Source organism: Macaca mulatta, chromosome 17 (assembly GCF_049350105.2).
Source record: "Macaca mulatta isolate MMU2019108-1 chromosome 17, T2T-MMU8v2.0, whole genome shotgun sequence".
NCBI classification, from domain to species: domain Eukaryota; kingdom Metazoa; phylum Chordata; class Mammalia; order Primates; family Cercopithecidae; genus Macaca; species Macaca mulatta.
This window is the reverse complement of record NC_133422.1, coordinates 9,660,162-9,686,850: the sequence shown is the minus strand read 5'-3', so window position 1 is coordinate 9,686,850 and position 26,689 is coordinate 9,660,162. Positions and strand designations below refer to the sequence as shown.

At 36.6% G+C, this 26,689-nt stretch overlaps 1 protein-coding gene across 1 annotated transcript in view; it reads left to right on the top strand.

Annotated features, from left to right (window-relative positions):
- The window catches only part of UBL3 (ubiquitin like 3), a 78,155-nt gene that overhangs the window by 41,119 nt on the left and 10,347 nt on the right, over positions 1-26,689 (top strand). Inside the window, 1 exon segment of the mRNA NM_001257793.1 lies at positions 24,121-24,229. Coding sequence (NP_001244722.1) covers positions 24,121-24,229 — 109 coding nt within the window.

The window sequence follows — 26,689 nt, the reverse complement described above, 5'->3', positions numbered from 1 at the left end:
GATTGGCCTGGGGTGGGGTGGCTGCATAGTGGGCTCAAGCCAGGGAACCCTGCCTGGTGAGGAGCAATGGGGAAAGAGGACTTTGAGGGGAGACAGTCTGGCCTGTTCTCCTTAGGGCGGCTCTGGCTTACTAAAGGTATAGTTAAAGCACTCAGGGTCTTCGCTCCTTCCCCAGTCCGAGGGCAATAAGGGCAGTACAACTGAAGTGGCAGAGGGGCTTTCAGTTGTCTCCGGGAGCAAAATCAGAGAAATGCAGAGCCATTGCTACTGTTCAGCCAAGGATTGGGAAGGCTGCACTGCTGGCCCAAGCTTGGGGCTCTGCTTGCTGAAAAATGCGGGGGTTGAGGGCTCATAGTGAGAAGAAGCTGAGCTCCTCTGTACAATGACTGCCGTGCTTTAAGTGTGAATAAAGCTCTCAGGCTCTCTGTTTCTTCTCCAGTCCAAGAGCAGCTGGTGCAGAACCGCTGCTGTTGGTTGCCTTTGGGAGCCCCTCCCCAGGGAAACACAGAGTCACTAGCAGTGGGAATGCTCAGCTTGGGGTAGGATGGCTATTCAGTGGTTCCGAGAGCAGGTGTACCTGGTGAAGAGTGGGGAGTGGGGTCTCACGGAGAAAAGAGACTGGGCTTCTCTCCATAGCGTGGCTGTGGTATGCCAGAGTTGCCATCAGGCCCTCTGTTCCTTTCTCAGCTTGAGGGTAGCAAGGGCGGTACCACTGCATCTGCAGTGGTAGAGGGGCTGTGGGTTGTCTCTGGGATTTTCTCCTTAGAGAAATGCAGAGCTGCCACCCACTGAAGTGTTCGGGTAGGGGCAGGGCAGATGTGCTGGGGGTCCAGGTTGAGAGGCACCCTGCCCCTACCTGGAGGTGAAAACCCATCTGGCCCTTTTTCCATAAGGCTGCTGCACTGTGCCGGGGTCCCTGTCAGTCCCCAGCCACTAAGCTGCCTTCTAAGCCTCAAGGCAACAGAAAAGAGGTCTGGTGAGCACCAAAAATGGTGGCCTGTCTGCTCCCTCTGGGAGATCCATCCCAGGGAGGTGCAGAGCTGCTACCAGCCTGAGTGTCTGTTCCTTAGGGCAGTGTTGCTCCAACGATTTAACAGACTGGCAGGTAACTATCATGTCAAAAGGTTGGCTTGACTTATTCTATCCATATTTTATAAATTTTTACGGCTGCATAACATTCTTTCAAGTTAGTCTGCCCTGTTTTTTCTTTTATCTTCTGGTTTTTTAGTTGTATTAAAACATTCACACTTTATCGTTGTTAGGATTTTAGAAGACGTTTTTGTATGTCATAGCTTTTTTTCTTCTGCCTTTTTTGAATTATTTACATTGAATCAATTTCTAGGAATCGAATCTCAGTTAAAAAGAGGGAATATTTTTTACAGCTTTTGATATTAATTGCCAAATGACTTTTCAAACAGGCTTACACTGTTCAAGTGCTCTTCTGTCTCCTCAAATCTGCCTACTCACTGGCCGTCAGAACTTATTAACTCATTCAGTCAGGGGTTAGGAGGAGAAATAAGAGGCTGAAATTTAAATCCATCAGTCTTGTTACTTTGTTGGTGTCTCTTGTCATATTTTCAGCAGAGCAAGTGTCAACACTAGCATTTCAAAAGATATTTTAAAAATTAAACGTGAAATTCAGTGATTTATTGATTTGAATTGACTGCAGGGTGTTTGTGAAAGTAAGACTTAAATAATCATGAATATAAGCTTGAAAAGGAATTACTGTTCAGCAACTGGATTTTAAAATAAACGTTTGAAACCTTTGGATGTTAGTATAATCATTCCCCTACTCCCTGCCCTAGTCATCCTAGGAAATTTTATTCTCAGTCCATTGGTTCTGCCATTTCATAAAATACTTTGACTTTTTTGGGTGTTTTTTTTTTTTTTTTTTCAGTACCCACAATGTGACAAATTTTGTCCTTTGATATTTGGACTCATTTTGAAAATAGCAATAATAATTCAAAATAAAGTATAAAATAAAATGGTGATAAACTGCATAATATTATCCTGGCTTAAAGGAAAAAGCCAAATGTGATTTGTAGAATAAGAAGGCAAGGTTTATAAATGAACGCCATGTAGAAGTGAGGCGATGGGAACAACGGAGAGGCATATTCCTGAACTAGGTTTCAAAATACTTCCAAAGCACAGGATTTGACTCTTCTTTTCCCTTCAGTGGCAGCAATTGTGCACATCCTGTCCAGAGGGACCGCTTTGAAGAACCACTCATATGCATAGAAAAAGTTCTATTTTTGTTACAGATTCTTAATTTTATAGTCTTAGTGTATAGGAACAAAGAAATAATATGTGATCATGTAATTTATTGCATTTAGGTACCTTTTAGACATTTTTGCTTAACCATATAACATCTTCAGTTAGTCTTATTTTCAAATGATTTTAAATATCCTATTTGCTGAGTAGTTTAAAATGTGTGAAGTTATTGTATTGCTCTAGATTTCTCCAAGAATGTGCTCTTGAGGGTTCATCGTGGTAAAGGTATGAATTAAGTAATACTTTACTTAGCAATGATTCTCAACCGAGGCAATTTTGCCCCCTAGGAGACATTTGACAATGTCTGCATACATTTTTTTATTGCCACAACTTTGCCGGGGGCCAGGGGAAAGGGGGGCAGCAAGGATAGAATGCCACTGATATCTAGTGGATAGAAGCAAGGGATGATATTATACCTCCTACAATGCACAAACCCCCGCCCCCACCACCCAAATGAAGAATTATCTGGTCTAAAATATCAGTTGTGCTGAGGTTGAGAAACCCTATCTTAGCCTAAGATCTGTTCAGAAACAGAGCTGTATTCAGTTTCCCACTTACCTTCGGCAAGATGTTTAACCTCATTCACGCCTCAGTTCCCTTATCTGGAAAATAAAGAGAATAATATTTATCTTCTATAATTATAGTTAGCACAATCTCCAAGACCGTGGTAAGCAGGCAACACATACTGTTCTCATTGTTGTCACCACTAATAATATCAAGCATGTCAAAAATTACTAAAACTATAAAGTTTGATGAGTACTTAAATACATCTATAGTTTTTGGGTTTCTCTGTTAATTTTGCTCATTTAAGAAGAATTCACATATCCTTTGTGAAATAGCTGTGCTGTTGCAAGTATGACTACTTAGAAGTTTTTGTTTTCCATGTGTTTTGTAATTACTCTTGATTCAGACTACTCTATTCATACTTGTATTATCAAAATAATGCTTAAATGCTGTGAGAAATTTGTAGAAGAATGATTGCACATATTTAGTGGACTCTGAGTCTTTAGAATAAGGACTGTTAGTAAGTTTATGGACTGGGGCCTCTTCTTTTTTGGGGCTACATCTACAGTAGTAGCCGTGGCTTATTAGACATCTTGTCTGTAATCATGGTAATTATGGTATTTTTCTCTTTCTTTCTAATGGCCCCCTGATGATTTTATTGATGTACTTTAGGGAGGACGATCAGCTGATTTAGTACTCGTACCATGCCTTCTTTAAAGATGTTTAGGGTCAGGCGCGGTGGCTCACGCCTGTAATCCCAACACTTTGGGAGGCCGAGGTGGTCGGATAACCTGAGGTCAGGAGTTTGAGACCAGCCTGACCAACATGGTGAAACCCCGTCTCTACTGAAAATACGAAGAATTAGCTGAGCGCGGTGGTGGGTGCCTGTAATCCCAGCTACTCTGGAGGCTGAGGCAGGAGAATTGCTTGAACTCAGGAGGCAGAGGTTGTAGCGAGCCAAGATCGTGTCACTGCACTCCAGCCTGGGCACAACAGAGCGAGACTCAGTCTCAAAAAAAAAAAAGTGTTTAATATGCCATCAAAAAAAAAAAAAAACACACAAAACTACATTGATCATATTTATTTTATTTGATCTTTGCAGTAGTCATAAAAGGTGAATGAACAGTTATGTAATGTGCCTCCCAAATGCATGTAGGTAATGTAGGTAATGTCAGATTATAGATTTGAAGATGTATTGGTAAAAATGTAATGGTAAAAAACATGTATTGGGGAATGTCAGTGTAGAATTTGAAGGGTTCTTTCTCCAACACTATCTTGGCCAGTGTAAATAAATGTATTTCAAGACCTTAAAGAGGATTAGGGGGATTCACCGGAGAACCACATCTTGGTGAAAATATTCTATAGAGACATTAAATTCCTGTAGTTCTAAGATTCTGTCTGTACCCTTCAACTCACATTTTACTCACTAACTAAGCCTGCTTCTTTGACCATGAACATCATATCTCTTTCACAGGGAAGCAAAGTACCTAGCATGTAATTTTCTTTCTCTTTTTCCTTTTCTGACCTGAAGAAATGTACAGTTTCAATGGGGAGACAAAGACCAACCAGCCAACAGAAAACTGATACTAAAATATGAAGAATAAGAAAAATACATTAAGAATTTTTTTCTTTAGAGCCTGTTTGATAATGTTTTCAATAAATAATTTCTACTAATTAATTTGTAAATAATTAATTTCTAAGTACGTTAACTACTTATTCCATGGCAGTATAATTGCAATGTCAGTGGTTAAAGAGACATTTAGACTATGTTCTCTTTATATGACCCATGCTTCCTGCCCTTAAATTTTTTCCTAAAATCTGCCTGTTACTTTTCTAAATCTAGAATACAAAGCCCTTGAGAAATAGCAGCTGAGTTTAAACAGTATCTAGTGAAAGGCTGAAAGAATCCTCAAACCTTTTAGAAGAATGACCTTAACTGTTGTGATCAGAATTCAGACCAAGTCATGGGAGAGATCCAAGATGAAATCATTTTATCACCTAAAAGATTGTCAGCGTTTTTGATTACAGCCATCTTAGTGGGTTGGAGATGGCATTTCACTGTGGTTTTGATTTTGATTTTCCTGATGACTAAATGATGCTGAGCATCTTTTCAGGTGCTTACTGGGCAGTGTCACTTCTAATTTAAAACATGTACTTGAGTAGTGATTTTGCTTGTGATTTTTAGGAGAAAGGCTTAGAAGTTTATTTGTAGGACCATAACATTTATGAGAATTTCAGGTTGACCATGTTTATAAGTTTAGTTTATTAGACTTATAAGAAGTATAGGTAATTGGGAAGATTCACCAGCGGTTAGTGGAAATATCTAAAGAAGAAATTGAGTCTGTTCAATTAATAATTGCAGTTTAAAATCTAAATAATTGAAAGCCAGTGGTAAGTGATACATTTTGACAGATTTGTAAGTTAAGTAAAAACTTAAAGCTAACTTTAAAAGCTGGGACTAATTTTTTGATTTTTTTTGTAATTTTCATACGTCAAATATTAATTAAAAAATAAAATTAAACTTCTAGATTTTATTTTCTTTGCACAAAAACTACTCTTGGCACAAAAACCACTTCCAAGGGCTCCAAAAGCAGCTCACATCTTCAGCCTTTGAGCAAATGGCTTAATTTTAATCATCTAATTATTTATATTAGGCCAGCTCTAACATGCTTCTTCCTTTGCAGTAGATCTTTCAAGTTTTATCTTCTGTTCTCTTTTCAGGCTTTCTAATTATAAGAACCGAACAGTAGAACTAAGTATTTAAAAATATCGTTAAAAAGAAAAACTTAAAATTCTTCTCCTTATTTAAAAAAAAAAAAAAAGGGAGAGCCAAGTTTTCCTCTGCCACCCAGGCTGTAGTGCAGTGACACAGTCACAGCTCATTGTAGCCTCAAACTTCTGGGCTGCAGTGATCCTCTTTCCTCAGCCTTCCAAGTAATTGGGGCTGCAGGTGCATGCCACTACACATGGCTCTCTCTCTTTTTTTTTTTTTTTTTTGAGATGGGGCCTTGCTATGTTGCCCAGGCTGGTCTTGAACTCCTGGCCTCAAGTGATCCTCCTGCCTCAGCCTCCCTAGTAGCTGGGATTACAGGCACAAGCTGCGTGTCTCCTTAGGGTTGCAGTGAGAATTAAATAAGTCAATTTATAAACACCTAAAAGAGGATCTGGCAAGAGGTATATGGATTAGCAATTACTAATAGTGTTATTACTGATTAATAATGTTACTTACATTATTAATACTAACACAATGTTACTAATTGTTACTAATTAATAATAATATAACTAATGTTAGTAACTGTTACTAATATTATTAATAATGTTACTAGATCCTGACTAGAGGATCTAGTAAGAGTTATATGTATTAGTAGTTATTAATGTTACTACTACGTACCGCATATTAAGTATATATTTTTTATATTATTAGATTATATTCTTAGGAGTTCGCTAGGATACTTGCTGCCATATATAGCTCATTTTTTCCCCTTTGGAAAATGTAATCCAGGTTACAAACAATGGAGTTACAAGTTAAGCCCTTAGGACATGAAAGTTTATAAATCAGCATTGGTCAGGCTCCAGATTATTTAGTATTTGCTAGATTAAAGCCACTGGTAGTAGAGTTATTCCTTGAAGGCATTAGGTCTTATGCACATACAAGTTTATGTATGAACATATATGATCAAAATCACTAACTCTGTTCATGAGTGAATAGCCTGAGTACTTGAATTTGAAATGAATGTTTGCTATCTTATTTGAGAGTGTCAAGATAAGAATGTTTTGGCTACAATTCGTAATAATTGTCTCTTTGAGTAGAATTCTGCCTTTGTTATTTTGTAGTCTTGATACATGCATTTAATTCTTCCCTGTACCTGCTGCAAGAAAAATGTAGTCAAATGCATAGCCAATTTCATGATCTCAGAAGCACATATTGAAGTGTACCTGCTAATTTCTGTTGCTTTTGCAGGTCTTGAATATTTAAGCATTGATATGATAAGTGCCTGATAAACACATTTTGCATGAACAAATTAATACACAGGATTAACTAGAGCAAGATGTATTGGAGAAAGGGCACCCAGTGCCTGGGAAGACCCATTAGTAGATTACTTACCTAGTGATAAGGGTCTAAACTAGGATGCTGACAGGTGAATGGAGAAAAAATAAAGGATAAACACTGCAGAAGAAAAATTAATAAAACCTGATGACTGTGTAGCTCAGTAAAAATAGTTGTGATTAAAATATGATTTAAAATCATATCTGCTACCAACCATGTTCTTTATATCTTCTTCTAACTTCTAGGATCATTATTATTCTCTAAATTCAATTAACCTGTACCTGGGTACTTAGTTTTCACCTAACAAACATAACTAAAGTAGATTAGAAAAAGTCAACCTGCACATAGGTAGGGGTGTGTGTGTGTGTGTGTGTGTGTGTGTGTGTGTGTGTAGTGTTAGTAAAGATTCCCTCTTATTAATGTTGAATTGCTATTGAAGAAAACTGAGAAAAAAAATTTCCTAAGAAAGCAGCTTTTATGGCATAGTCATACTTTCTAAAACTTTTAAGATAAAGTAAGATAATACCTTCAGTATTGGTAAGTGTTCAAATATTAACATCTTGACTATTATGAAAATAAGAGAATATCTAATAGGCCAGGTGCAGTGGCTCACACTTGTAGTCCCAGCACTTCAGGAGGGTGAGGCAGGTGGATCTCTTGGGGCCAGGAGTTTAAGACCAGCCTGGCCAACATGGCGAAACCTTATCTCTGTTAAAAACCTAAAAAATTAACTGGGCATGGTATCACATACCTGTAATCCCAGCTACTTGGGAGGCTGAGGCAGGAAAATCTCTTGAACCTGGCGGGTGGAGGTTGCAGTGAGCCGAGGTTGTGCCACTGCACTCTTAGCCTGAGCGACAAAGCAAGATTGTTTCAAAAAAAAAAAAAAACAAAAAAAACAGGTGGTGGGGGGAAATGTAATAGAAGAAATGAAAGTGGTAGTAACACTTAGTAACACATGTTAGTTCTTGTAATGAGAGGTCCAGAGACTAATTTAAATCTTTTCCAGACTTGTTAGTTACTCTGAGTTATCATTGATACATGGTAGCAACTTCTGGCATCCCTCAAATATTCTTGAGGATTGTAGATGTAGATAATTGTAGATAATAGATGTGAGTATAGGCTATATCATTGATTAATAATAGAACATTTGAGTAATTTATGAACAAAAGAGGAAGAAATTTAGAATATTAAAGTAATAAAAAAGAAGAAAACTAAAATAAATAAATAGAACATTGCTAAGCAAATAGTTCATGTCAGAGGGTTGCCATACCTATACCAATTTATTTGGAATTCTGTCTTGTCTTTTATAACCTTAGATAATTCTCTACAAACTCTGAGCCTCTTTCTAAATTTGCAAAAAATATGTGATATTTTCTAGCTCAGTGCCAGGGATCCATTAGTTCTTGAATTGTGTCTCTAACAATGAAGCATTCTGCTCTTTTCATGTCCATGGCTTTGGATAATTGTCTAATCTGCATATACCAATCTTTCCTGTTCATGAATATTATTTCTGCTGTCTGTTAGTCGTTGACTTTTCCCCAGGAGTTTATCTGTTCTTTTCCTTAGCTGTTTCTTTTTAAATTTTTTCCTTTCAATTTTAATTTGAACTTTACTATTCTGTAGTTCTCTTCTTTATTTCCCGGGACTCTTTGAAGCCATCTGCTGCCATTTGTTTTGCTTTCTGTATTATAATACGAAGTGTTTTGATGCTACTAGATTTATATTCCCTAACAAGGAGCTTATGAGCATTCTGTTTTTTAAAAAAACATAAATAGTGTGATGCCTTCACCTCTAATAAATAGCACTTAATGATTATGTTAATGAGCATTCTTAGTTTAGAAAGTATGCATAGATGCAGAATTTTGTGCTGTATTTTATATTATGTAGGGACAGAGATGCATTTGTCACTTTTGCTTGTCGTTTTCACTGCTTGTTATGCAAAGCTGTCCTGAATAATTTGTCATACCAATTCTAAGTAAATTGATAGATTATGTATTAGGATTTTAAAATTTAATTAATTACTATTAATAAAACACCATTGTGTTCAAGTAAGAATTCATGAGTATTCCAGAGACATCTATTTATAAATAAGAACTTCAATATTAAGAGCACGTGAGATCATGGCTCTCTGGGGCACCACTAAGTGACAGTATCACTAGTCACAGGTTGATGCAAATTGTCTGTGCGAGCTGAATAGGACTGCAAAGCAGAGGCAGTGTGAAACAATCGTTTTCTTCATAGACAGACTGTATTCTTTTTAAACAGGAGAGCTTGCTATCACTTTTGAATAATGAGTTAACTGACAACATATTGTAAAGAATAGGATGATTATTTATTTATTTTTATTTTTTTCCCTCTTTAGAGTAATTGGTTTTTATTATCACTGTAATCTGTTTCAGAGCTTGTATTCCAAAATGGTTGTAGGAAATAGTGTGTTACCACTTAACTGTGTATAACAGTAAAAAATATTGGAAAACATTTTTTCTTGGTAATTATTGGTAGATCCACTTGCTGATTATACATGAAGTGTCCAGTTGCATGTATATCTTTGAAATATTTTAGTAATGTTGGCTATAGTTGCATACATACTCTAGTACATTATTCATTCATCCTTTGAAAGTATTAATACCTACTTTTTTCAAGCACTGTGACTGAGGTTAACTATATGAATTAACTTAAAATGAATTATTTTTCCTTTTTTGATTTAAAAGCAGGATTTAATTGAGAAACAAAACACAACCAATGGAACCTCATCTCCACAATTGTTCTGTAGCCACATACACATAATAAATGTGCCTGGTGTAAGAGAAATAAGACCAATTTAAGTTTTAAGATTGATTTTCTACCTTCAAGGACCATGATTTAATTGGGGGAGTTGGTAGGATATGGACATAAATGGTTTCTTGCTACAATAACAGATGTGATATATGTAGGATGACCTTATAATTTATTGTCTAAATTGAGGTACTTTTGAGAGTGAAAGGGGGCACAGTAATAGTGAGACATATAGTTCATAGTAATAGTGAGACAACAAACACGAATCAGAATTGTCCTAGGCAAGCATGGACCCTATAGTGACAGTGATTGGATATGCCAGTGATTGGATGGAAACGCTGAGGAAGGAATGAGTAGTGTAGGTTTGAGTGGTCACTTAGGCTTCCAAGGTGACCTCAGAACCAAACAAGAACAATTAGAAAGTCATTCTGGTGATTCTTGCCAGGATAGGATTTATAATAAATATATTGCTTTGGCTGAAATAGAAATTTGGATAGGGAATTGGCAGTAGTTGTACTGAAGAGTTTGGATTATAAATATTTGATCTTAAGAGTTACTTAACCTCAGTGTCCCAGTTTACCATCTGTAAAACAGAGATAACAGTACCTGTCTTATAGGGTCCTGTGATGTTTAACTGTGTACGTCATAGAAAGTACTGTGCAGCACTTGTAAGTGATTAGTAAATGTTAGTTGTCTAGAACACCCTGACAGAATTTTAAACTTTTAAGAATGTGTTTGAGAGTACACGATGGATTGGGCTGAGAAACTGGCAGAGAGAATTTGAAAGAATTAGTAATTGGGTAAGGGCAAGTGAGAACAAAGGGCAGGAGTAAATGATGACTGAGCTTTCAAGCCTAAAGGACTAGGAGACCAGGAGAATTCAGCAGAAATAAATAAGTCAGGAAAGGTATCTGTTGTTAAGAAGTAAGTTCAGTTTTAAACATATCAATTTTGAGGAGACAGTGAGCTATCTACCCAATCAGAAATGGGCAGCTAGCAGTTGGATAAATGAAAATGGTGCTTCATGGATAATTAGTTTGGGAATATTCCAAATGGATGGCAGTGGAAACCTTGGGAGTGAATGAGATCTCTCAAGGATGGAGCAGGGGCTGGGAGAGAAACTGATGAGGGAACCTTGGAAAACCCCATATTTGGATTATAAAAGGAAGAGAAACCAACTGAAAGAGAGGATCAGAAGATTAAATAAGCAGGAATAGTCTTCCCAAAGGATGTTTTACCAAACACTAGTTCTGTGAGGTGGTAACAGGTAATATGGGAAAGAAAATTGGTTCTATAGTTAAATACTCATTCACTGCAAGAATTCCATGCCCTTTTACGGGAGGCTGAGGCAGGAGAATGGCATGAACCCGGGGGGCGGAGCTTGCAGTGAGCGGAGATTGTGCCACTGCAGCCTGGGTGACAGAGCGAGACTCCATCTCAAAAAGAAAAAAAGAATTCCATGCCCTTTTAATATGTTAACATACATGACACATCTCCAAGAAAGAAACACATAAAGTAGTGTTTTGTAGATGTATCTGACATCAGAACCCGTTTCTCCCCAAAATACCTCTTGGGGGTTGGTGTTCCAGAAAACATACTTTGGGAATTATAGGAACCTAATGAGGAAAGACGTTTAAGAAGTAAGGGGTTAAATTGTGTGGAACGTTACAGAGAGACTAAGGAAGATGAGAAATGAGAAGAAAATTTTTTATGTTTTCATTAGATGGTCATAAGCAACCTTTAAGAACCCAGTTCAGTAGCATGGCTTCAATAGACACAGGTTTAAAAGGAATGAAAGATAAAGAGTTAGTGATAAGGAAATTAGAGTATTGGATTTATGTAATTTTACCTCTATCTAAGTCTAAAGTGTGACTGATAGGAATAAATAGGTCATTATTGAATGTTTATGTGTCCTATGTATATTATTATATTCCTAAATAACATTCTCTTTTTACTTAATAATTTTCATATATTAGTGAGGAACTTTTAACAGTCATCTAGAACAATACCTCTGAGAACCATTAGTTTCCTTTTTATAGGGTAAAGTCATACATTAAAATTATCTTATTTTTTAGCCATGGCATCAAGCATTAAACTATTTCCCCATGTTTTCTTAAAAGTATGGGGAAAGATGCACCTTTTTAAATTCTGTGTTTTTACAGTGTCCATCTTATGTGAATTTTATTCTAATAAATATTAAAGACCATCTCTGGGTATATTCTGCTCTTTCATGCAACAGTGATACAAATATTTAATTCATAGTTATGCTATAAAAGGGGGAGTCATTTTTACATTCACTAACAATAAGTAGATTATTTTAATTACAGTTATTTTAACATTTTTAAAGGTAGCAATGCTATGTCATAGGACTTCTGGCTGACTTTCCATTACAAGTAAAATTTTGTTTCTACATCAATACATTGTGCCCAACAAATTTGAAAATCAGCAAATAAACTTGAATTTCAGTGACCTGTTTGTGTTAGCCCCATTGCCTGCTGAGGTGGCTGAATGCCTTATAGCAAACCCAAAGTACTGTGGAGCTAGCAACTGTGTTTGATCATCTCTGTATTTTCTAGTGCATCTAGCCTAGTGCCTTTTTAACACACATTTGTGTGCTCAGTCTTTTGAAGAATCAGCTAAAAGTAGAACAATCTTGAACACACTAATAATACAGGTATAGCTCTCCTCCCTCTTAGAGATTTTGGCATATGAAAGATTCTGAATTTTGCAGTGAAGAAACTTACTTGAATTGAAATTTTCTTTTATATTTTTAAATTGTGATAAAATACATATAACATAAAGTGTACCGTCTTAAACATTTTAAAATGTGCAGTTCAGTGGTATTGCACATTTGTGATGTTTTGCTACCATCACCGCAGTCCATCTCCAGAACTCTCTTCATCTTGCAAAACTGAAACTCTATGCCGATTAAACAATAATTCCTGCTGGGCGTGGCGGCTCACACCTGTAATCCCAGCCCTTCGGGAGGCCGAGGCGGGTGGATCACCTGAGGTCAAAAGTTTGAAACTAGCCTGACTAACATGGTGAAATTCCGTCTCTACTAAAAATACAAAATTAGCTGGGTGTGGTGGTGCACGCCTGTAATCCCAGCCACTTGAGAGGCTGAAGCAGGAGAATCTCTTGAACACCGGAGGTGGAGGTTGTAGTGAGCTGACATGGTGCCGTTACATTCCAGCCTGGGCAACAAGAGTAAAACTCCATCTCAAACACACACACACAAACACACACACACACACACACACACACACACACACACTATTCCCCATTAAGCCCTACCTCCATTCCCTGACAACTGCATTTTTTGAATTTTTTAACCCATTTCCAAACTTATTTCACAGTAATTAAGAATTCTTTTTATCTTAGCATCTATTTATATTCCCTACAAGTTCCATGGGTCAGAGAAATGCAGGATTCGTTTTCAGTTAGTATATAGCAGATTAATTAAGGAATATTTTGTCTCAAAAGTTGTGTAAATCCTAAGAGAAAACAAGCTTTTCTGGAGAGGCTATTTGAATAAGATAGAAATCAAATATTTAAAAAGAAATAGGAGGAGTCTTGAGCGGCTGTTTTTGGGGTGGCATCGAAGTGTGCTGGAACAAGCCCTGACCTAGAAGGGAGAAAACCCAGGTTCTAGCCAGCCTCTCAGGGCCTCTCTGTCCTGGTTTTTTCCTTATCTATGAACTGGATGAATTCTGAGATTCCTAGTTTTAAAAATTGTTCTGTGTTGAATGATTGAGGAATATTGTGAAAGGCATAGAATTTAAAGTAGTACTGAGAATTTGATAATGGCATAGAATAAGTAGGAGAGAGGGAATCTGGAAATTGACACAACAAAGGAGCAGACAGCTCAAAGGGGATATTGTGGAAGGCCCAAATAATGGCAAAGCTAAGGCAAATAAGTGTAGACGTAAAAGATTTATCCTGTATCATACCTGGATTTATTGGAATATCTAGATGGTTAGAGAGAAGAGGAAACACTATATAGTAGGTGCTGGAAATGTGCCTTGTGCTAGAACTATTCAAAAGAAAACTGGTGCCTAGTTGATCTTCAAAAAATACTGGTTAATTTCAGGCTGTCTTATCCAAAAAACTTCCACCATCATGCCCCCACTAATGGAAGGTGGACAGAGGAAATGGAATTGTCATCTTCCTGAAATATATGAAACTGTATCATGAATATATACTACTCTTCCCCTCCCTGCTGTCCTCTCTAGTGCTTTGCCTTTACCATTTCCCTTTTTCCTTTCTTAGTTTAATATCTTCAGTGTTTGGGTGACAGAAACAATTGTACTGAACAGTTGTTCTTAATTTACTGAGCCTTGTGACCTCAAGACACTCCCCAAAACAAAGATTTCTCTAGAAGTCTAGAAGGCAAAGATTGCCCTAGAGAAAATACTTTTGAATTCATTCAAATTTGTTATTTAGTTAATAGTATGTATAGAAAACTAGAGGGCTACCATTGTCCATTGAAATCAGGTTAAAGCTGTTACCTTGTATCCTAGATGAAAGGGATATCCTACAGTCAGGTTTTAAAGAGATACAGACTATAATTTAATTCAGAATCAGTATGCTCTGTAAGCTTACAGGATTTTGAACTTGAGAAAAAAGTAGTTTTAAGAATAAGTTGCAGGAATTCGCAGTAATATATACTGTCAGTCTTCTCATGGAATTTTAATTTTATCAAAGTTTCCCAAACTGAAAGTAAATGTACATTTTTAAGTACTAAAGGAAAGAGCATTATATAGTTAGCGTTACGTTATTTACTAAACTGATGATGGGTATAATGGTGATGATAATTTGTGATAATATCTAACTATTAGGGACTTATGTGCTGGGCACTAAATGCTTTATGAATTGTGAGTTTTATACTTTGATTCTGAAATGTATTTATAAGAACCCAAAGTTTTGTTTCTTCACTGATGAAGGAAAAAAAAAACAGTTTACATAGAAAGCAAGGAGGCTAATTAACTATTACTATTCATTCATCTCCATAGCCCAACAGCTTTTCGTTCATGTTCATGAGCCTTCTCCCGAAAATATTTTAGCTAATAAGTAGTTGAATGGTTTCTGTAATTCAAAAATTATTAAATGTTGCTTTGGAATGTAGTTTTCCACCTACATTTTAAAATGAGTTAAAATGTTCTGGAAGTTCACATTCCAAGTAAATGAGATGTCGTAAAAATTTTATTTGGGAACTTAAGCTGGAGGACTCTCTGGCCTCTCTTATCTACTTCATAGGGTAGGTAAATGTTTCCACAAGTAAAAGCAGGAATCTCACTGAGTGTTCTACCTGTAAGGATTTAATACTAACATTTAATAAATATTAGAATCTACATCATACTGAATGGTAAACAGAATATAGAAAAAGACCCCATAGCTTATTCCATCCATTTAGCAAATCTAAATGTACCCTAGTTTACAACTTCATGCCTTAGTCTACTGAATACAAGTAAATTCATAGTTAGGAATTCAGATGTATTATAGGTTAAAATCTGTTTTCGCAGATGGCTTAAATTACTTCTTCACAAATATGATGGGTGCCCCATTTCAGTGGGGGAGAGAAATCCTTTCTTGACTTCTCCAGTTCTATTTTGACATTCTTTTTCTACTCTTTTTTTCAAAACATGGGTCATTATTTCATCCAGGATGATTAGATGCCAAAGGATTTATTAATGCCATTCCCTCTCAAACATCTAGAAGCTAGAATGTGTGAATTGGGGTAGAGGGTGAGGAGTGCAAAGCATTCTAGGCAGAAGGAAAAACCTGTGTAAAGGCCTTGGGGCAAGTAAGAAATTAGCAGTTTTGACTGAAAGACCCCTGTGGTTGGAGCCTAGTGAGGGGAAGAGTGATGGAGATGACGTTGGAGAATAAGCAGGCCCATATAGGGACCATGGTAAGGAGTTGCTGGGTCAGCTGGTCTTTAGCAGAGTGATATGGCAGCTAAGTGCTGTGGGCTCAGATGCACCTGGGCTCAAATCTCAGCTTATCTGCTTACTAGTCTCTAAACTCTGTCCCATAATTCTAGAATGTGAGACTAATACCTTTTTCAGAGATGGGCTAGGTAGAATAACCAAGTGCAGCACCTGAAATATACTGCACCACTCAGTAAATGGCAAGCTATTATTTTTACTTTTTATAACTCGCTGTTCCATACCCTACTCAGGAATCTCAGACCCACAGCTGCTTCCTTTTTATTATTTTTAAAATTCATCCAGCAAATATTTATCAAGCACTTACAATTAACATATCCTAACTACCCCTCCCTCCCATAGTTATCTGTTTGTCTCTCATAGCTTCAAGGTTATGAGATCCTCAAGGAATTTCATATTAACCTTTTGCAATCCAGGTACCAAGCAGTGTCTGTTTTAGAAAATGTTTGAATAAGTGAATAAAAGAAAGTTTATGAAATATGTAATTACATATTTTAGCGCTGCAATTGTTTGAATAATTTTTATTTTAAATCAGTCTTACATAGGAAAATGAATATATCACTTCCTCATTCTTTGTTTGTTTTACAGTATAGTTAACAAAAATTCAAAATATGCCCTTTATAAATTCCTAATTCTAGAAAATGTTTATTTTAAAATGTATATATTAAAATAAGTCACTGATAGGTTTATTTTTTTTGTAGATCAAGTAGCTGTTTTAATATGATATTATTTTTAAAAAACTACTCATTTTCAAATGCAAATAAGAAAAATAACCAGAGACCGACATAAACAACAAATTATCAGAAAGTTGAGCACTTAAAAAAAAATCTTTTTGTTTTGAGACAGTTACAGATTAACCATGCAGTTTTCAGAAATAATACAGAGAAATCCCAAACACTGTTCACCCAGTTTTCCCTAATGGTAACATCTTACATAATCACAGTGCATATCACAACAAGAAATTGATAATGATAGGCCGGGCATGGAGGCTCACGCCTGTAATCCCAGCACTTTGGGAGGCTGAGGCAGGTGGATCACCTGAGGTCAGGAATTCGAGACCAGCCTGGTCAATATGGTGAAACCCTGTCTCTACTAAAAATACAAAAATTAGCCGAGCGTGGTGGCGTGCACCTATAGTCCCAGCTACTTGGGAGGCTGAGGCAGAAGAATTGCCTGAACCCGGGAGCCGGAGTTTGCGATGAGCCGAGATCCCGCCACTGCACTCCAGCCTGGGCGACAGAGTGAGACTCCATCTCAAAAAAAAAAAAAAAAGAAATTGGTAATGATAAAATTCACAGACTTTATATTTGTCCAGTTTTATGTGCATTTATGTGTGTGTGTGTGTATGTGTGTGTGTATGTATTTAGTTCTATGCAGTTTTATCACAGATAGATTCCTGTACCAACTACCACAGCCAAGATACAGGACAGACAGTTCCATCACAAGGATTCTTTGTGCTACCCTTTTATAGGCAATGTAACCCTTCCTGTCTCCTCCCTTCCATCCTGGCCATTCTCCATCTCTATAATTTTGTCATTTCAAGAATATTGTATAAGTGGAATCATATAGTATGTTACCTTTTGCAATTGGCTTTCTTCACTAAGCGTAATTCTCTTGATATAAGTTGGGAGTTTTTTTTTTTTTTTAAGATTTGCAAAAAGGGTCTAATACCTTTCCCACTGGCTACCTGCTTGTTGTTGCCATTTAGCAAAGAAGGCAGGAATGAGCAGTAGAAAGGCAAAGCGTGCTTCTGTTGATGGTTTTCTCCAAGGAAGACTGGCATGTGAAGTAGAGTATCCCAATACTCATTTTATTCTTAAGAGACTCTCAGAGGAGAAGTGGGAATTCCTTTTCAGATCAACGTATTTGTCTTTCAGCAGAAAACAGTCTTTTTAAAGGGCATGGTCCATCTCCATAATTATATTTTATACCCAAAGACCATTCTAGTCAGTTCCATCTTCCATCCTCCCTCTTTCTTTCTCCTCATTTTTTTCATCCTGACTGATTAAAAACATATTATTTTATAAACTAAGTTCTATATGAAATTTCCCCAAATTGATACTGTCTAACAAATAGAAATGGCAGTTTGACTAAAAATGGTTCTAACTTGAAATTACATGCGTTTAAGGGTTCTTGTTGTATCCATTGGCCTTACAGGAAATCATCATGGTAGTTCTGCCTCACTAATAGTCTTGTCTGATTTGTTTTGCCTCGAAAGTAAATATAAAAAATATATAATTCATTTGAGTGATCTAAATGCCATCTCTTAGGAACTTTACTACATATTAGCTCTCATACCAAGTCAGAGTCCTTATTACCAGTTTTCTTTTAGACAGGTATGTACACAAAGTATATTACATTTTAAGCTATAAATAAGTCTTATTTTTAACCCATTGTTGCTGTGTCAAGGATCCTACAAGCAGAGGTTTTAAATGGATTTTATACTTAGGCTTAGCTTGGCTTCAAAGATGTAAAAAGGTCTTTCATTAATAAATATTTAAATAATAAGTACTTAATATTTTAAAGGAAACCAGCTCACATTTATAGAAATTGTCATACATTTACTGAGAGGAGCTACAATTAACATTATTTATCTGAATAAGCCCTGGAAGATTCATACTATAGCACAGGAGCAATTAACTAATAACCAGCCCGGGTATCCAGTTGTTTATCTGCGTGATTGCTTTCAGGATTTCTTCTAAAGGAAATTATGGGAATCCAGTGTTTTTCTCCATCTTTCTTACAGTCCTAAGGTACACTTGACAAGCAGACTGAGGCAGATTCACGGCTCTAGTCTAGTAGCAAGCTTGTCTCGTAGATATAAGCATAGGCCCAAGTTAAGACCAGTCTGTTAATTGTCTGTATCTATTAACCTAGTCCATTTGAAAAGTAGGCCCAAACATATTTGTTAATATGGTAACTTAGAATTAATTTTACTTTTCAAAATACGTTACTAAATGATAGCATTTAGGTTAACTGGGGCATGTTGCTGACAGTAAAGATCCAGAGCCTAAATCAAAGATTGAGGTGTTTACGCATTTGAACTATCTGCATGACCATAGCACTACCAAGAAACAATGATCCATTCCTGTTCTACCTACTGTGCCACCCCTTCAATACAATGCCAGAATGCTGAAGCCCAGGTTTGAATCAGCTCTGACCTTTCTAGTCTGCACTTTCACTTGCATCTTGAAACTGAAAAAACTGAAATATTAATCCACAGTTACTGACTGCCTACTATGCGCCAAACACTCATACAGGCACTGGATGTTTCAGGCGAGAGTTACTTTCCTCAGCAACGCAGTGTTGTGGGTTTGTTGCCGCTCTTTTCAATTTTGGACATAAGCTTCTTTCCTGAAGCAGTTTTACTATAAGACTTGATAAATTTTTAGACTTAAGTATTTACACAGTTACTGTTGGCAGTTGTCATTTTCTCCCCCTTCCCCACCCAGAAGGGTGATTATGTTTCCTCTGAGTAGAAGATTTTAAAATCTTACCCTGCTTTTTGTTCTCATTTTATACTTTGAAACCACTTTCAGACTCTACTGTGAATTACCAAACTCAAATGTTTTCTGGAACTAGGCAGTTTCCTGAGTGTTTGAAGCAGGCCAGGGGGAGTAAGGAGGGAGGAGTAGGGTCTCTGTCAAACCGAAGATGCATAACCACCTATAAACATTAAAATAATATTTTTTAAACTTGGTTCAAACGTATTTAGAGGCTATGAGTTTCCAACGTTCTGAACATCTAGATAAATATGAACTCTTTAGACCATTGATTTTTGAAATATGAAAGTATAATATCAGTTTATTGGCAACTGTGATGTGTGTTAGTTTTAAAATAGGAAATGCTGAGAATTTTGTGGCACGAACCCAGACAGTTAAATTTATAGAGTGTGGTGTGTGTGTCTTGTTTTGTCTTGTTTTGTTTTGGTTTGGTTTTCCTCTCACAAGCTTAAAAGCTTAAAAGCTTAAAAGCTTGTGAGAGGAAAAAGAGAGGAAAAAAAGAGGAAATAAAGAAATTGGGAATGTTCAGAGATAATTTCTTCAGCCGGATATCTAGAACAGAAGGTCTTAGGTTCAATGAATAGCCTTCAAAGGATCCATGAATATCTTATAACTTCATTTTTAAATGTTGTATTTCTATATTTCTGTGCTTAGTGTTTTCTATAAAAAGTAGACTTTGTTGATTTATTTTTATTTTATCTTTTTTTAGGGATGGGGTCTCATTCTGTCACCCAGGCTGGAGTGCAATGGCATGATCATTGCACTGTATCCCCACAGCCTCAAACTCTGGGTGCAAGCAATCCTCCTGCCTCAGCCTCCAGAGTAGCTAGTACTATAGGCATATGCCGCCACACCTGGCATTTTTTTTCTAAAATTTCTGTAGAGTCAGGGTCTCACTTTGTTGATCAGGCTGGTCTCAAACTCCTGGCCTCAAGCTGTTCTCCTGCTTCAGTCTCCCAAAGTGCTGAGATTACAGCCATGAGCCACTGTACCTGGCCAACTTTATTTTTTAGAGCGGTTCTAGGTTCACAGCAAAATTGAGAAGGTGGCAGAGATTTCCCATTTACATTTTTCCCCCATGCATACATGGCCTTCCCTGTTATCAGCGTTCCCCCACCAGAGCAGTGTATTTATTACAATTGATATGCTTATTTGTCTACTTAAGAAAATCATTTGTATTTCTTTGAAAGCCCATACTGATATAGTACTTGATAGTTTAAAATTTTTTAAATATTAATAGTTTATTAGGAATATCCTGAAATGATTATTTTTGAATTAAATGTTACTCTATTTTAAAAGTAATACAGACTTACTGTAAAAATTAGAAAATGCAGGAATACACAAAGAAGAAACTAAAGATGAAATAAGTACTGTTACATTTAGTACATACCTTTCAAGACTTTAGTTTGTACATATATATGTGTGAGATATACACACCCATACTATTGAAATATAAACAGAGTTCTGCTTTGTATTTTAGGTTTTTAAACTGTCAGAAGCACTATTTATTTATTTATTTTGAGGTGGAGTTTTGCTCTTGTTGCCCAGGCTGGAGTGCAATGGTGCAATCTCGGCTCACTGCAACCTCCGCCTCTGGGGTTCAAGTAATTCTCCTGCCTCAGCCTCCCAGATAGCTGGGATTACAAGCACGCACCACCATGCTCGGCTAATATTTTGTATTTTTATTAGAGACAGGGTTTCACTAGGTTGGCCAGTCTGGTCTCAAACTCATGTCCTCAGGTGATCCACCTGCCTTGGCCTCGCGAAGTGCTGGGATTACAGGCGTGAGCCATCGCGCCTGGCTAGCATTTTCATTCAATTCAAAGTTATAAACTTATAAACTGCTGTACCAGAGAGACAAGAAACCAAGTTGCTGTAATAAAACATTTTGGCAACAAGAGAGTCCTGATCTCTTTATATGGAATAATAGGAAAACAAAGTAGAAAAATTTGTCATTGAAGATAGAAAATATAGGATAGTTAAATGTAGTCTTAGTTACACCTTTTCTCAACCTTGTTAGTAAACAGGTTACTTGTTCAGCAACCCATGAATATTCTATATTTTCTAGCCTCTTATAGGACAGCAAAGGAATTTATAACACAAAAGTTGAATAAACAAGATGTTTTTAGATCCAAGTAATTTAGTTTTTAGTTTTTGTTGATTTTTTTGGTCAACCTTCTCACCAATCATAGTTTCTATGAAAAGCTGCTTCCCTTTTTAAAGGGAGCCTCACATTTCTTATTTTATATTTTTCTTTGTGTGTATTATTCAACTTAGGCTGCCACAACAAAATACAGTAGACGGCAAAGTACCATTGCCTTCTTGTTGTCCCCACCTGGAGGGCAGGAAGAGAGAGGGAGAGAGCACAGGAGCCGAGCTCTTTCTCTTCCTATAAGCCTGCTGTTGGACAGACGAGGACCTCACCCTTATGATCTCCCTTTAACCTTAATTACCCTATCCTCCAGACACAGTCACTTTGGGAGTTAAGGCTTCAATACAGAGATTTTGGGGACATGTGAGTCAGTACATAGCAAATAGGCATGTGTTCTTTTGTTCCCACAGTACTGTTTTATACCTGGCTGCTTTCTCTCACTTAGTATGTTGTGGCTGTCTTTTCATGGCAGATCATACAGGTCTTTATCTCATGTCGTTTAACGCTGCATGGAATTCCATGGTAAGGATATACTGTCATTTGTTTTCCCATATCCATATTGATAGACATCAGGGAAAATCAAAAGTAGGCTTTGGTGTCACCTTTACAGATCCTAAAGACTAAATCTATTTCCTTTCATCATTTTTAAATATTATAATTTGAGTAAAAACCCAATGGAAATTAATTTTAAGCATAAAAAATTTTAAGAAGTAGTAAGTTCACATAATTTGCATTACTCTTAATTAGGAAGCTTGAATTTAATTATATTTTTTCTAGTTAAACACAAGTGGCTGAACTATTAGGGGCAGAATTTCTTGGACATTAATGACTGAAGACCTTAAATATTCCATATAAGTTCATAGGGTAATATGTATTTGTTATTCATACATTAAGAGAAAGCCATGAGTAGTAATGTATCTGTGACGACTAAAATTCACATTGTGTTGCATAGATGTTAGGTTCCTTGCTTGAAGAATTGCTCATTACCGATTTGCTATAGGAAATAAATAAGGTGTTACTTTCATAGAGCGTAATCATTCTTGCAGACTACTACTTGAACTCGTTCAAGTGGAACTCAAAGTTTTTGGATCACTTCTTTACAGCAACATGTTTTTATCAGATCTCTTCCTGTATTCAGCTATTTGGTATAACTTCATTCTAATTAGAAAAAGCAGCAAGAAATGCTTATTGGGCATATTGAAAGGGCTTTTCACCTGGAACATAGATTATTTTCTTTTATCTTTTAAAAAACTTTTAATTGAAATATGTAGATAGAATATGAAATCTACTTCCACTCCATCTAATATGAAATTCATTTGCATTACATTGAATCCAGAATTGTGTATATGCATTTTTATAGGGGAGATATTTTATAACTTTCAACAAAATTTTCAAATAATTTTCAAATTGGTGAGGTGCTGGAAGTGACACTGGCCATGGTGGTAAGTGAATATAGTAAATCAGTGACTGCTGTAATAGGCACCAATTTATTCATTGTAGACTCTGACATCTTAAAGATTTTCTGGTATTTTTAATAAGAAAAAAAATTAGTCACTAAAAAGGAGAGCTTGGGTAACCTGGGACCTGGCACAGTTCAGACTGGTACAATGAGATTCTCTGTTCTTTACATATAAAGAAACTAGGCTAGATTGCCTTATCCCAGGGCACAGCTCTGGACTGGACCCAACTTTTAGTAAGATCTTACTTACTCTTTTAACAAAGGCCAGGAGTAATAGAAACAACACTTGTATTTCTGTGACTTACAGGGGAATACATAGATATGGTGTTTTTTAAAAAAAAACATTAATTACAACAGATAAAAATTAAACATTTGTGAAATATATTAACAATGATATAAGCAAATATATATTGACTTGGAAATGTGAAACCAGTAGATCTCAAACACTTTAATTCTCTTATCCCCCTTAGGGTTATCACTGAAGGTGAATTTATATCCTTTGTCCCTATCTTACTCCGTGTCCTACCTTACTCCGCCTAAAAAATATATGGTCATGCAGTTGGGACTAAAAGAGCTACTATTATTGATTCCTCCTTTAACCATGATAAAGTTCTTTAAAATTAAAGTTTCTTGGCCAGGCACGATGGCTCACACCTGTAATCCCAGCACTTTGAGAGGCTAAAGCAGGCAGATCACTTGAGGTCAGGAGTTCAAGACCAGCCTGGCCAACATGGTGAAACCTCATCTCTACTAAAAACACAAAAATTAGCTGGGCGTGGTGGTGGGCATCTGTAATTCCAGCTATTTGGGAGGCTGAAGCAGGAGAATTGATTGAGCTCGGGAGGCAGAGTTTGCAGTGAGCCAAGATTGTGCCACTACACTGCAGCCTGGGTGGCAGAGCGGAGACTCTGTCTCAAAAAATATATATATAGTTTCATGTTAATTTGTCTAGGTTTTAATAATTTTCATAGGATAAAAACTTGTATATAGTTTTTCTTTTAATTATATATTTTAAGAAGTAGAGTACCAACTAATTTTTTTTTCTGTTTAGTGATGAGATCTTCAGTGCCAACATTTTTATTAATTTTTGGGTTAAAATGTATGTTCTATAATAATAGTGATAACTTGCAAAAGTTCAATTCTGAACATTGTTGGAGTAATTAAATTTAAAAGCATAATGAATTTTTTTTCCCTGCGTTCATTTATTATGGCAAATATGTCACACACACACACACACACACACACACACACACACACACACCTTAAATAATAGGCAATAAAATGAAATGTCAAATTCCCATTCTTTTTTAAAAAGTTTTATAGAATTTAAATAAAAACCACAATATGGCATTGGTAATAATTTAGAATGTGATTGAAATGAAAAACCTTTGAGTCTTCTTTTTTACTTAAAAGATTTTTAGATTTATGTTAAAAGAATCATTGTCTTCTTACAGATAAATTTGCGCCTCATTTTGGTAAGCGGAAAAACAAAAGAGTTCCTGTTTTCTCCTAACGATTCTGCTTCTGACATTGCAAAGCATGTATATGACAATTGGCCAATGGGTAAGTGATATTTTTTCCTTGAGTATGAATAATGTTGATTCTTTATGCCCTACCTTGTCTCACAAACATTTTGAAACTGTTATAAACATATAACATTTAAAAGAACAACCAAAAATTGGGAGTGTAAGTCTCAGATTTAGAAGATCATTGTATCCTTCCTTATCTTGCTCTTCAGCAGTCTCATTCCCAGATGGTAAAGGAGCCCAGGATGCAATGGCTCCTTTTGCCTTAGAACTGTTTTAATGTAAGTGGAAAAAAATTTTTTTTTTTTTTTTTGAGATGGAGTCTCGCTCTGTCGCCAGGCTGGAGTGCAGTGGCGCGATCTCAGCTCACTGCAACCTCTGCCTCCCGGACTCAAGTGATTCCCCTGCCTCAGCCTCCTGAGTAGCGGGGACTACAGGTGCGTGCCACCACACCCAGCTAATTTTTTGTATTTTTCGTAGAAACGGGGTTTCACCATGTTGGTCAGGATGGTCTCAATATCTTGACCTTGTGATCTGCCCACCTCGGCCTCCCAACGTGCTGGGATTACAGACGGGAGCCACCGTGCCTGGCCAAAAAATATTTTTAATAAAGAAAAATGCAGCCAGGGATAGTGGTTTTTACCTGTAATCCCAGCACTTTTGGAGGCCAAGGCAGGAGGATTGCTTGAAGCTAGGAGTTTGAGACTGACCAGCCTGTGTAACATAGCAAGATGTCATCACTACTAAAAATTTAAAAATTAGCCAGGCATGGTGGCACATGCCTGTAGTCCCAGCTACTTGGGAGGCTGAGGCAGGAGGATCACTTGTGGCCAGGAGTTTGAGGATGCCATGAGCAGTTATCACACCACTACATTCCTGCCTGAGCGACAGAGCAAGACCTTGTCTCAAAAAAAAAAAAAAAGGAAAAAAAAAAAACCACACACAAAATAGTGAGTATACACACACCTTCATATGAGTAAACCTATTTTTACCAAAACACAAAGTAAGAGGAAAGAGCAACATTTTTAACAGATAATACATTCTCTATGGTCTTCTCTAGATAGCCTATTTAAAATTAAGTTTGAAACAAAATTAACTTCTAATTCATGTCAGTTCTTGTGTTCTCTGAACTACTATAAGGTCAAGATGATTAATATCTGTCTATGCTTTCCATTTTCAAGCCAGTAACCATAACAATCTTGGAAAATGTGTGTGGTATTTCTTCCTTTCTCTGATTTTTTTTTTTTTTTTAAATATATAATAAGACTGTGGGCTGGGTGTGGTGGCTCAGGTCTATAATCCCAGCACTTTGGGAGGCTGAGGCAGGCAGATCACTTGAGGTCAGGGAGTTCAAGACCAGCCTGGCCAACATGGTGAAACCCAGTCTCTACTAAAATTACAAAATTTAGCTGGGCGTGGTGGTGCACCCCTGTAATCCAAGCTACTCGGGAGGCTGAGGCAGAAGAATCTCTTGAACCCGAGAGACAGAGCTTGCAGTGAGCTGAGATTATGCGTCTGCACTCCCGCCTGGGTGACAGAGCGAGACTCCGTCTCAAAAAAAAAAGAAAAAAATTGCCTCCTTCAAGTGAATTGTTGGTTCGTTTTCTTCCTTTGAACTTCCCCAGTGTCATCTTGATCCTTATGTCATGTATCATAGTGATACGAATTATTTTCAGCTGATTTCACTTAATTTTTTTAGCAGAAGCAATTTGAACTTTTAAAGGACAAGACTCGTTTTGACAAAGAACATAGTATATGTACAAAATGAGTCAATTAGATCAGTGTTTCTCAGCCTTAAATAATATATGGAACTTTTCTAGAGGAACATAATTCTTGTAGATCTCTAGTTGCTGACTTAAATTATTTTTATTACAACGAGTATTTTAAAATATAGAAACATAAACCCAGTTAAAACTCTTTATTCTTGTTAACTCATATGCATAATCATAAAACTAAAAAAGATCGATTCAGAAAATGCAAATATAACTCTCAAACCAATAATGTTCAAATTAATAACATTAATGTGCTAGATGATGTATTTTTGCCAAAACCAACTCACTGCTTACCCCATGAATACTATTGAGTTTGCCATGCCTATGTTCCTGCATAGTGTTTGATGATCAAGTTATCTGTAGAGTCACCGTAAAACCTTTACTTATACAGTATAACAAATTGTTACTCAGTTTTCTCTTAGATAGAATGCATCATTTACCTGTTAAGTGAACCTCTGTCCTTATCTCATTAGCCTCTTAACAATTAAAGAAGTACTGACTGCTTGGCACCAGTACAATCATAAGTTTAATGCACACGTGAGTACTGAAAACCCCAAGGCTGCGCTTGGTTATAAAATGACTATTTAAATCATCTAGACAATCTCCGACAGATTTCATTAAAATGAAAATACAGATTTTCCAGATTTTCATTAAAATGAAAATACAACTTAAAACTTCTTGAAGAGGACTTTTAGACCCTAAGGACATGTCTTTGTGGATTCATA